This window comes from Nelumbo lutea, chromosome 2 (genome assembly GCF_056320005.1).
Source record: "Nelumbo lutea isolate HS-2025 chromosome 2, American lotus-T2T, whole genome shotgun sequence".
Taxonomy (NCBI): Eukaryota; Viridiplantae; Streptophyta; class Magnoliopsida; order Proteales; family Nelumbonaceae; genus Nelumbo; species Nelumbo lutea.
Genome location: NC_142685.1, coordinates 97,935,894 through 97,948,641, shown reverse-complemented (window position 1 = coordinate 97,948,641; position 12,748 = coordinate 97,935,894). Strand labels below are relative to the sequence as shown.

The window sequence follows — 12,748 nt, the reverse complement described above, 5'->3', positions numbered from 1 at the left end:
CATAATTTTGGTATTTGAAATACTAATAAACCCTACTTCATCCTCATATGATCCTTTTTCTTGAAAATTTATCCACAACTTTAAAACCAAGGTTTTTAAAATCAACCCAAAGAACAAACTGGTCAGGGGTCCGGTTCTTGGATTGAACGATTGGCCCGTTTTGACAAAAAATTAAAAAATTAGAAAACAGTCCAAGCTATTGAACGGTTCAAATGCTCAGATCAACGGTTTATTGACCAAATCAACATTTTTTTTTTTTGCAAAAATCCGATTTTGGGGAAAAACAGAACTGATCACCTGATCGGTTCCCGGTTTTTCCAATCTGACCATCCGGTCTGATCCGATTTTGAAAACCATGTTCAAAACATATATAAAAGGAAAATAACAAAAAAAAAATTGCTCTAATTAATTAGCTATTAAAATTATAATGATTTTCTGTTAAATGATACAACAAGTTTCTGCTTTTCATTTGTGCTTCCACCCCCTCCCCACCACGAACAAAGTGGCTATTGAAAAAAAACCCTATCTTCTAGTCTGTATTTTCATCAGAGTTTTAAAACCCGACCTGAAGTGTGAACCGTTTTTCCTTCTATGCCAGTGAATTAATGGTTCAACTATCCCGGCCGATGAATTAACGCATGATATCATAATATAAAATAATAAAATAATAAAAAATCTAATAACACCGATTAAACAGATGATATGGGTTAATGGTTCAACTGGGTCAATTGCTTATTCACCACCCGGGTCAACGATAGATAAAAAATACAGATTTGTCATAGCTATCACCATGTGTAGGGTGAAGAATACATACAGAAACTGCTATTTCTAACTCAAATAATTGCTTCATTGTATTTAGATGTAGACCGAATGGTTCGTTTATTTATTTATTTATTTTTTTTGAGGAAAGGCCGAATGAATTCATTATTTACTCTTCAGAGTAGAATTAGGAATTTACTAAAATTTGATTAAAAGAAAAACAAGGAAACAATTCTTGACCCATATTGGCTTACCCATATTGAACAAACCCGATTAAGTGGTGGAGGAGTGGGACGCGTCTATATGAACGGTTATGATAACTCTCCCCCATTTCCACATGTTGCCCTCTAATATAGCCCTAAAACCCGCACAAAACCGGATCCTTTGACCGAACCCGTCATTCTCTTGTCAACTGCCACGTGTCAGAATAGCAAAATAGACCTTTTTTATCCACTGAAACCACCCTAATTTTGGAGGGGGTATTTCCGTAAATATAGAAGAACAAGGCAAGAAGGGTAGGAAGTAATAGGAAGTCGGCACGAATACGCTTTTAATAACTCCTGTACTAATCCTACTTTCTAATTAGATGGCAAGAGCGTAATTTAGATGGAAACCGAGGGCTACTATAAATTAGCTTCGTACGAAAACCAGAGGCTTTAGTTTGGATTGTCACTGTATAAATAGTCGAAACCCCGAACTGGCGATTTCGAAAACCGCCACTTCGCTTCGTTTGGTCTCGATGCATATCGCCAAGTTTTTTCACTGCTGTGTTTGTCTGACCGATTAAAGACTTGGTTTGGTCGTGCCTTGGGCGTGAAGTTTCGAAACCCATCTCTTCTTCTGCACAGAAAACATAGATTTTTGCTCTCTGATCGTCTCTTTTGATCTCTTTGGAGAGATTTGTTGCTTCAAATAGAACTGGGTTATTCCTGTTTTCTTGAATTTTCATTCTGAAAGATGGACGATCGGAGAAGACATCAAGTTGATAATAATCATCATCAAGAGGTCCTGAGGACACCCAAAAAATCGCAGAACAGGAAACCGCCTTCTGGTACGTTTTGGTGCTCTGCTTCGTTTACTTGATTAGCTTGTTAAGTTGTTATTGTAGAAGAATGGTTATCTTAAACTGTTGATATATGTGTTCTTGTTTATTGGTTTTCGGTTCAGAGTGCGGGGCATTTATAGCTAAGCGATGGATACTTGCTGGCCTTTTCCTTTCTTATTGTGTTATGGTTTTGCTTCATTAATGTGGGTGTACTGTTACTTTTTCTTTCATTCTTTTCCTGAGTGAAGTTGTTTGAGAAGTCGGTTTTATTTGTAGAAAGATCTTTGATAGATGGGGGATGTTTTGATGATTTCTTCTAGGGTTTGAATTTTGTTTTCGTATTCAGGACATAAGAAATGGGTTCGTGTATTATCAATGATTACATATTCAGAATTCCCCTTATCTTGTTTTTACCTTTTTCCCGACTTTTTCTGATCCTAGTGTTCTTTTTCTGTTTAAGGAATCTCTGTCCCTTATTTAAAGGAGGGAAGAAGGGAGTGGACAGTTTCTCTAATGCAAATCGATTTGTTAAATTTTTCTTACTCTGTAAGGGAGGAAAAAAGAAGGGGAGAAAAGATCTGCTTCCATTTACTGTTTTGTTATAGGGTGGTTTTGTGATTAAGGAATTAATTTGCATGGGCTCTGTTTGGTTGTCTTTCTCTCTTTGTTTCTTTTTTTTTTATTTTTTTATTTTTTCTCCTTGTTTAATGTTTTGAATGGTTTGATAAATGCTTTTGTTTCTTTAAAATTTCTGAATTGCAGAGGTGTTCCCTTTTTGTAGTAAATGAGGCCATGATTTTTCTCAAATTGCGATGTTGAGGGTCTCTGTTTACTGATTTTCAGTAGTGTTAGTGGTTCAAATGAAATCATTTAATTTCATCTTTATGGTGTTGCGATTTCAGGGTTTTGGCAGCCTACTGTGCCTTCATGGGAGAAGAAATTTTGCGCTTCTGTGGGTACAATTCCATGGCGAAGGCTCTTGGAAGCAAAGAAAGTAACATCATTCTATGAGAATGTGGTTCAGTGGAATGACTCAGCTGGTGAAGAGGCATTCAACAATGCAAAAAGCCGCTTTTGGGCAAAGATCAATGGACTCCCTTGTGACATTTCTCTGCCTGACCCAGATATCTATATCGACAAGATTGATTGGAACTCTGACGTTGATCCGGAGTTGATATTGGACTTGGATCGAGATCCTGTCGTTCCTGATGAGGGAGACAAGGATGGGAAGGTTTTAGGTCTTACTGATTCTCTCTTATGGTTGAATCGTCCAGTTCCATGCACTGGATGGGATGATGCAGAGGAGGATCCGGTCAGAACAGCTAAGAATTTGTCATCTGATCCCGTAATTGGAGATCGTCGTCAGAATGCTGATATTGATAATAATAATCCTTGGGAATCTGCTAATATTCAGGGGAATGAGAGTGAGAACAGAACATGGGGTCAGGATAAAACATGGGGAAATCATTATCATGGGGGTAATTCATGGGGTTTAAACCAGTGGAAGAACAATGTTAATGAGAATTTGGAATCCAGTAAAACCAATGGAGGTTGGGGAACATGGAATAGGAATAGCAGAAAGAGAGAAAATGCCCAATCAGTACATGTCAAGGTATAAGACCTCCAGGTTCCAAGGAGAACTATCAGACAGATCGATGGTGGAAGAACAGTGGCGGTAGGTGTAGGGTGAATTTTGTTTACGATCGCCCAATGATTGATAAAAAGCCATTGGCTCCAAAGCAGTGGAACTCAATCCAATACTGTGGCCCAATTAGTCATCGTGGATCTGGTGAAGCAGGCAACAATTGGGGCATGGAGAAGCCAGTTTCTTAAATGTGGACAGCCTATTTACATATTCATTTCATTCTTTGTTATATAAGCATTTAAGCAAGTGTTAAGGGTCGGCATCATAATGGTAAGACCTGTACCAGCTCGTAAGACTCGCAGGATCGAAGATGTTGTTTCATGTCTTGTTTGCTTCAGAAGAGTTGCCTCCCCCAAGATTTTGAATGGAGGTTTTTCTTTGAGAATAGTTTTATGTAACGACTACATATTGTTCCTTCATCAAATTGATATATTGTTTGGTGTTCATGCAAAATCTGTTTTGCATGTAATACATATTTCTATAGTAGATATGACCCAGTTCATATATATTCTTTCATCCCCTCTCCCCTCAATAACTGAACCCTCTTTATAAGTCCTAGAGAAGCATCATCCATTGTAGTTTTATGGAAGTTCAGCTCAAGATTTCATAGTTATGTTTTTCTTACGGTCCTTGAGATTTCTGTTATCCACTAGTTGCAGTGTTATTGTTGGCTTCTTCCCATTGTTGGGTCACCTTCTAACTAACATGTTTAAGAGAAACTACTGGTAACATTATCTTTCTGTCTTAAAGCTCCCTGAAATAGCTACCTGTTTCAACTTGTGGGGAAGATTCTGAAGTCATATGCTCTGAGATATTTCCTGAGATTATTCTCGAAAAAAGAAGAGGTGAGAAAACGTGCTATATATAAATTATGGACTGTGAGTGGATTAGATAGACGCAAGAGCATCCATGTCAATCCACAGCCAACGAAAAGGAGGGGGAAAAAGAAAAAGAAAAAGAAAAAGAAAAAGAAAGAGGAGGATGATGTCCTTTTTCCTTTACAGAGTTCTTTCAATTTCGTCGAAGTTATGTTTGTGTGATGGGCAAGGTACGTGGTGGAAAGTGAGTTGCACCTAACTAAGCAGTTCATGTACGAGGAGGCTGTTGGGTGACCAGGGTAGCTGTCGGGTGGGGCTTGGCCTCATGCATGACACAGCTTGTGTAAATAGTGGCCTGGCTGCATGGTCCCAACTCCGAGTCTGAATCTGCTCATAACGCAGCGCACCTCACACCGACCTCAGCGTATCCTGGCCGCACATCGGGAACATCTCCCGTACCGTTTTTGTATTTATTATTCGTGGGAGATGTTTTTGATACTGGGAGGATATGGTTGTGAGGTCAGTGTGAGGCGCGTTGTATGAGGAGCAGGTCTTAATTCCCCAAGGCCATAGTTGGCTGGGCCCAGATCTGTAAATCGAATCGTACAGAACTGCGTTGGTCACATGCTTTGGTGACTCATCTCCTTGGAAAAACATTGATACCTTTTTTAATTGGGTGAGGTTGATGTGACGGCCTTGGATTGCTAGCAATGAAGGATGATACCCCACAAGGCCACAAGACGCCCTTATCTGGCCAGGACAAGGATCAGCACCATTTACCTGGCAGTTAAGGCTGTCAATTGGATCGGGTTTGGTCCAGTCCGATCACAACCCAGTGGAAGTCGAATTCAAACCAATCCAATTGCAAGGAAATGGAGTGGATCTAATCTATTCTATGCAAACTGAATGAAATATTAAAGAATTACATAAAGAACCCAGAAATTATAAAATAACTAAGAAATCGAGAAATATAATAGAAGTTTCATAAAAAGTATAAAAATGCTTAAAAGATAGAAAACATGGAAAAACAAGAAAAATTATAGCAATATAAAAGAAATTGGGGCTGCAAAGGTTCTCAACCACAGCGCTTCAAAACAAATTACCTTTCATACACTTAGGATCCGTTTGTGTTTTTTGTTTTTTTAGATTTTGGGAGGGGGAAAATTAGTCAAAGGGATTTTGGTTTTCATTGACTAAGAAACTTGTGCTTTTTTTTTTTCAGATTTATGTGGGGTATGTCATGTCATTTACTAGAACATGCTTTATAGTTTCACACATTTACTTGAATATAACGTATATTTTGCATTACCTATTACTTAATTAACCTTTCATTAAGAAATATGTGTTTTTCTTTTGAAAATGGCAAAATTATCGCCTAAGCTAAGTGGAAATTTTTTTAGGGTATGGACCTATGGTTGCTCATTCTTAAAGTACCCCTAAACTGAGTGGTAAATGTTCAAAGGTATGATTATGGTTGTTTATTCCAAAAGTATCTTAACACTTTTTTTGTACAGAAAGCAAAATTGACCAAATAGAGAAAAATATAATGGTTGTCCATGTTTAATTAGGGGGAAAATGACATTTTTGTTTTTAGTTTCTTCTGATTAAATCTATTTGAATGGATATTAGGGTTAAAATTGTCATTTTTCACTTTCATCTAGTGAAATGTTAATTAAGTAAATTGATTGAAAACTATAAGGGGTGTTTTAGTAAAACACAAACTATAAGGTAACTTTTAGTAAATTCATGAAACTATAGGGGGTGTTTTAATAAATAACCCATGAAAATTTTATTTTCCTTGAGTAACTGATACCCATCATTTAACTGGGTAAGTAATTTTCCCACATGAGGGGAAAGCTGATATTACTTAGATGGGACAAAATTGTCTCTTTTAATAATGACTTTTATGGCTAAAATGGTCATTATCTTATTTACTGAAAAGTGATGAGTCTAGTTACTCCCTCCTGGATGGCAGTTCAGACATCGGTCTGCTTATGTGGTTGATCGAACTGCAAGGAAATACTATCAGGGGACCTAGGGTGCTTTACCCGGTGTGGGCACTTTGATGCTTAAGTTAGCGAAGTGTGTAGTAGCGAGCTTGTATGTTTATGAGTAAGAGAGCTAAAGAGCTAAGTCGTGCATACCTTGTGAGGTTGGAGGTGATGCTCTTATATAGGCAAGCTGTCGTAGGCCTTATGAAACATGTTTGAGATCTCCGGTCCGTGTTCCCTAGAGTTTGTTTCGCATCCAAAGATGAACCTCGTGTGAGCTGATAAGGCTTATTGAGTCTGTTTGATCCGGGTGGGATAAGGAAAAGGCTTGTTGACGTGCGGTGTGATTTCGGAAAGGTCGGAAACAACTAGCTAGTTTCTAGAAGTGAGTTACATGGCACCTCGACAGGTTGGGATACCACGAGCTGCTCGGACCTCAGTCTTGGCTAAGGTACCGAGATGCCCGAGTTGACTTGGCCAATTGAGGTGTTGGAAAGTGCTGAATTGTCATCCAGTCATCAGGTCGCTCAACATATCCGCATGCTAATAGATCGAGCCAAATTACCCCTCATCAAAAATAGAATAGGGCCTCATTGAGTCATTGGCTCAACATTAAAACACAATTACTTTAGAAAGGAAAAGGGTCAAATCACACTTGTACTATTCTTAACAATCAACCTGATATCATTTAAAAGCTTGCAACCATGGTTTTCAAAACTAGACGGAACGATTGGACCATAATTACCGAAAAAAGAAAGAAGTGCAGTCTTAGATAAAACCAACACGATAGTTGCATCCCTCACGTGTTCCATTTGCATTGTTTTATGTTCAGAATACAAACTCAAGCAATATAAAGCATTATATATACATGAAACTTGTACCTTGCCTTCATAAGCTATAGTCAATCATTATAGATGAAGAACATAATTCTATGCAACTGGTATTAACTGCAGAGTGCGGACTACCCATAGCCGTTAAATAGGATAATTTCTGCAACTTCGACTCCCCAGCACCAAATTAGGTTATGCTTGATAGTAAGTACAGGACATTTGAAGAGCTTTAGACAAACACAGCAAAATTGTACCACGTGTTATTTTTCAGGCATGCCACATGTCATTTGACACAAGCAGGAGCCACACACGCGCAAACACTACCTCTTTCCTTCCCGTTCATTCTGTTAGATACTGATCCGACTATGATATGAAAAAGATATGATGTCTGAAAATTTTTTTACCAGTCAATTAGAATTATGAATGTGATAGTCAATCAGGTGTTATTTATCAAAATTTATGGGTGGACTTTGATTGGTCAAAACTCTTTCTATACCATTTTTTTTCCCCATCATAGATTTTCCTCTAATTAAATTTTAAGTTTCAGATGCTTTGATCAAGCAGTTATGATAGGCAGTTGATCTTATTAATATATGATATTGAAGAAAGGGAATGTTCGATGTTTCATTTCGTTCTGCTATTTCATTCTTTTTATTTTTATTTATAAAATGGCAAAAATTGAATTTTGAGGCTAAAAATGGAGGTTTTGACAAAAATAACTAGGCGAAGCACCTTAAGATGCATAGGTCTCGAGAAATTATCCCAAATCAATATATAAGGATCATCCCAATCATACAACTAATCACAAAGTTGAAATTTTAATGTCCAACTAGTGATTCAACAATAGTCAACCACTTAGGTTGGACAATATAATTTTGGGAAAATGACGGTTCAGTCCAGGGTCAGAATTTGTAGGCTCAAAGTACATTTAGGGTAAGTGCCAGGTCAGAATTGATGCCAATTCACGACAGATACGAGTGCATAGAGTGTGGATTTTAGACATTTTAGATGTTTATAACTCTACAGTGGAAATCAGAAATATGCATTGAACCTATCCGTACCTCTCTATATAAATAAATAGGTTTTAAATAAATCCCTAGTTTTAACTTTTAAGAGAATTGGACCTAAAATTGAGATCAGATGACGGTTTGATTTTAATGATTCAATCATCTGGGTTAATGACGAGCTGAAAACATTGGCTGATAGGCTAGCTCTACAGTATGGTATGTTATATTTATTGAACAACGAAAAGAGATCACCAACACAAAAATATCTTCCCTTGATCTGATGTTCTACTAAGTGGTGCAAAATAAATCTGCATTTTGGAATGTCTTTTAAACACCAAATATGTCCCTTGATCTGATGTTTTATTATCGTTGATCTACTCAACGAGGTAAGAGACATCGCATATATCCAGACTGCAGCTTACCAGCAAAGAGTAGCTCAGTACTACAATGCTAGAGTAAAAAAGCGGAACTTCCGTATCGCCGACCTGGTTCTCCGTATGATCATGGCACCCGAGCTCGGCGTTGGCAAACTTGGACCGAACTGGGAAGGGCCCTATCGAGTAAAGAGAGTGCTCAGGGGAGCATAAGAGCTCGAAACCTTAGAGGGCAAATAAGTACCCCGAGTGTGGAATGTCGTTAACTTGAGACGATACTACTTATAAATCACTAAGCTAACAAGGACCTCAGGATGGGCAAGCAAAGGCAAAAATGCTAACACCAAGCTAACAGGCAAAGTGCTAACAACAAGCTGATAAGGACCTCGACATCTCATCATCAGAGGCCGCACGAGTATAGTAACCCGAGCAGAAAACGGATCGGGCATATAGTCAATTCGGCGATATAGTCAGTTCGGAAAAAAGAGAGGGTGACAACAACACTTAACCAAAAAAAAAACAAAACAACATAAGCGAGCTCACAATCCCGGAGGTACATCTTCCTCATGATCGGAAGGCACTTCAACGATGCCTGAGGGTCCTGCCTCATCCTCAGAATCCAGTTCACCGTCAGCCGCGTTGGCCATCTCCTGAGTAATGCGCGAAGTGGTTATGGCGCTGATATCGAGCTCGGGGTACGTGTTCCTGATCATCCACCGGCTCAGTTTAAAACCCCTCCTGTACAAGTTCACCATCAGGTCGTCAAAGTAAGGCGAGGCAATATAGTCATCGTTGGCCTTCTTCTTGGCATCCTCGATGCCCTGAGAAAAGATCTCAATCCTCTCCTAATGTCCTCCTGAAGGTATTCGGCCTAATGCTGCAATTCCAGCCTCAGGTCCGCCATATGCTTCACCACCACTCCCATGGCCTCGGTGTCTCTCTGAAACCTCGCCAGCCTGTCCTATGCAGCATGAGAAGCCGCTTCGATAGTTCGGGAAGCCTCTTTGGCAGCTCGCGCCCGCCTCGAACTCCTTTCCGCTTGGACCACTAAACCATGGATGGAGGAGTTCACCTACCAAAAAGGAAAATAGCGACAATGTTGAAAGAGTAACAACGAGAAGGGTAATGACAAGGAGCCCGACAAGAAGTCATTAACTTACCACCATGGCATAAGAGGCAGCACGACCGGCTACGTGGTTCAAAGGAAGCTCGGCCCACGCCGCGACCTCCTCAGCGTGGTTTGGCGATAGCACGCTCATGAACTCGCCTCGGCCTCCCGAGCATGAAGGCCTAGCCCGGGTATAAGCAGCCTCAGCGTAAGGAGCCCCCGTATGAGAAGCCTCGGCGTAAGGGGCCCCTGCCGCTTCTTGTACTGGAGGGGCCGTCTTGGGCTCCCTAGGCAGAGAGCTCTGTACCTTGGGCTCTACATCTCGAGGCAGATCAGCATGAACCCGTTTGGCAACTCGCTTCCTCCTCTTCATGGCGTGAAACAGGTTCCCACCGCGAGTCTTTTCTGCGTCCATCACACCTACAAAAAGAGTTTGACATTAGAGAAAACAAAAGAATGGAAATCAAAAAACAAAGGCAAGTCTCTGAGCGAGGAACCTACCCGAATTTAGGTTGGCCTGGATGAGCTTGACCTCCGTCAGATAATGGTGGCATTTTAGCCCGAGCCGGGCCCAATCTCGGAGGCCCTTCATCGTCTCCCTATCTAGCGTAACACCGGGGTCAGGGGCAGCCAACCCCCACCCGGTTTGGAACGGCCACCCCGATACACTTCGTACCACGATGTAGTCCCGTTTCCATGCCGAGACCTTGTTGGGAAGATCGTATAAAAGCTTGAACCTCGGGTGAGGAGACAGATAGTACGCCTGCCTATGCCCGGGAAAGGGACCCGCTTGCTTCTTAAGCATGAGGATAGAAGAGAAGATCTTTAGGTCTAAAGGCAGAATGCATTCGCAAAAGAGGGAGATAGTCCCAACTAAATTGCGGATAGAGTTCGGGTAATGCTGACCAACGGTGACGCCGAAGTGGTTCATAGCCTCGACGATAAGAGGATGGAAAGGTAGGCGCAGCCCGACGACGAGCTGCTCTCGGAATATCACGATCTCGTTCGGACCGTGTTCCCAAGGGTATAGAGTAAGTATACTCCCTGGGATAGGTTGAACTGGGTGATAAGGCAGTACCCTCATGCATCATGGTTGAGGACCCAAACTTATCTAACGTCCGACCTCGATGAGAGGAGGATGCCAAACTACCTGAGGCGACTCAGCCTACGGGTTTGAACTCTTCCTCGAGCTCTCCTTCGAGCTCTACCTCAGGCTCCGCCTTGGGCTCTCTAAGGCTGTCGGGGGCTGCAGCTCAGTTCGTGGAACCTACATTTGACCCTCTCGAGAAGCTGTCTGAGCTATTTGAGTTAGACATAGGGAGGAAAGGAAAACCAGGAAGAAAGTACTGACTCACCCGGAAAAAGCTAACGGACTACGGAAGGTTGACGCGAACGCAGGAGAATGGTGATGGAAAGCGACTGGGGGTCCCCCACTATTTATACCCAGAGTGATCGAAAATCGACGGCTCTGATTGAGGCAGATCCAACGGCTCACGATCAAGCTGACTGCACGCCTCCTAAGACCGAGATGTGACTGGCCGCATGTCTTTGGAAACAGCGGCGCTGGCACACGTCTCCCAGCATTGAAGGCAGTAGTGGCGCACTTTTTTTTGAATTTGAAGTGATGCCCATTGTCACGTCTCCCAACATTTAAAGGCGGATTGGCGTGTTTTCTGACTTTTTGGTGCTCGAGGAATCTGGAAATCTCCTGACATGTGCACACTTCACGCTATCAGTCAACTGGTTTGAAGTACGGGTCAAATCCACCCGTCACCTCGTGAACTCCCCACGCTAGAGCAAAAACCCTTAGCGCGAGGAGTGGGGGGCAATTGATGGAGGTAGATTTGGCTAGACCTCTTGGCCACCTGACACGTGGAAGCAACCAAGGGTGACCTGGCAAGAACGGCAGCTTGGCACAGTAGTGCTCAAGGTGCGAGCTCCGAGAAGAGGATCCCTGAGTTCCCCCAAGAGGAACCCATGACCCAAGCTCCCCAAAAGGATCCCGAACTCTCCCTTTGACCCCGAGCCTTGTGAGAAGCGCAAAGGGCAACAACCCGAACTGGCCCACCCTAGGGCAGTTCGAGTCACACTTCTATCCGAACTCAAGACTTTACCTCGCACACCACTCAGACACTTCGTCTCCAGGCCATCGAACTGAACAACCGTACCTGACACCAGGGGAGTCTGTATCCTGAGATGGCGCGCCTGACCAACTTAGGATCTAACGCTTGATATCCGCACTTCAACGGCCACCTGCCACCGCCACCTCCAGTTATAGAGACGACTTCGACAAAGAGAGCAGTGGCGGTTGTCTGCCCCAGCAGAGGTGATGACACCCGAATTGGCAGAAGTGCAGAGGTAAAGATACCCAACTTGACAGGAGCTTGGGAGTGAGTGTGCGAAGTGGTTATAAAAGGCCTTCTTCCCCACCAAGAGGGGAGGTACGTGATAACTTTGCGCCATCTGATTTTTTTTTTCTTGCCTTTGAGGAAATACTAACTTGAGCTTCAAAGCACTCTGACCGGGTTCCTCCTCGGAGACTACTCGCTTTCTTCCCCGTTTTAGGCACCTTTTGCTCCAGTCAGAGGCAAGATCATTGACAGCTAAGACCGACCAGATTGCGCTACATCAGGAATGTTAATTTATCCACCTAAGAGATAGGTATCATTTGCCCCAGTAAATGATACTCAGGAAAATAAACTTTTCCTATTCCTTACATAAATCAGAAAAAAGAACATGTAATTCTTAGTCAATAGAAACCAAAATCTCATTGACCAATTTCCACCCCTCTCCCTCAAAATCCCAAAAATGAACGTCCCATTGTTGTTTCTTCTGTATCTTTGTGTTATTTATTTATTTTTTGTCTTAGGTTTGGGCCTTGTGCTGGTCTAGTTTTGGATTTAGACCCATTTGGGGTTGCTAGCTGATCTCTTTTGGATCCATATACGCCTTGTATACTTCTTTACCATTTTTAATTTATTTTATACGTTACCTTTTTCAGAAAAAAGAACATCTAATATTTGCCTTGAATTCACTTAAACCGGCCTGTATTTGGTTTGGAGAAACCTTTATAACTTTTCTTACCTTTTCCTTCAAATCAAACATATATTATAGTAAAAAGTTAAATCCAAATATCATAAATTTATCTAATGATTAATTGAACACAAGTAT

The 12,748-nt window shown here is 41.5% G+C and overlaps 1 protein-coding gene across 1 annotated transcript; it reads left to right on the top strand.

The window, feature by feature from the left end:
- Nucleotides 1-1,349: 1,349 nt before the first annotated feature.
- LOC148872232 (uncharacterized) lies at nt 1,350-3,955 on the top strand. The gene is made up of 2 exons (XM_088973345.1): nt 1,350-1,810; nt 2,707-3,955. The coding sequence occupies exons 1-2, from the start codon at nt 1,717-1,719 to the stop codon at nt 3,420-3,422; spliced, it is 810 nt and encodes a 269-aa protein (XP_088829471.1). The 5' UTR covers nt 1,350-1,716; the 3' UTR covers nt 3,423-3,955.
- Nucleotides 3,956-12,748: the final 8,793 nt, after the last annotated feature.

What these genes read in the sequence shown, in the direction of transcription:
- LOC148872232 (XM_088973345.1), top strand. Translation starts at nt 1,717, where the DNA reads ATGGACGATCGGAGAAGACATCAAGTTGATAATAATCATCATCAAGAG. An exon ending in GAACAGGAAACCGCCTTCTG is followed by an intron (nt 1,811 to 2,706) that starts GTACGTTTTGGT and finishes TTGCGATTTCAG; the next exon opens with GGTTTTGGCAGCCTACTGTG.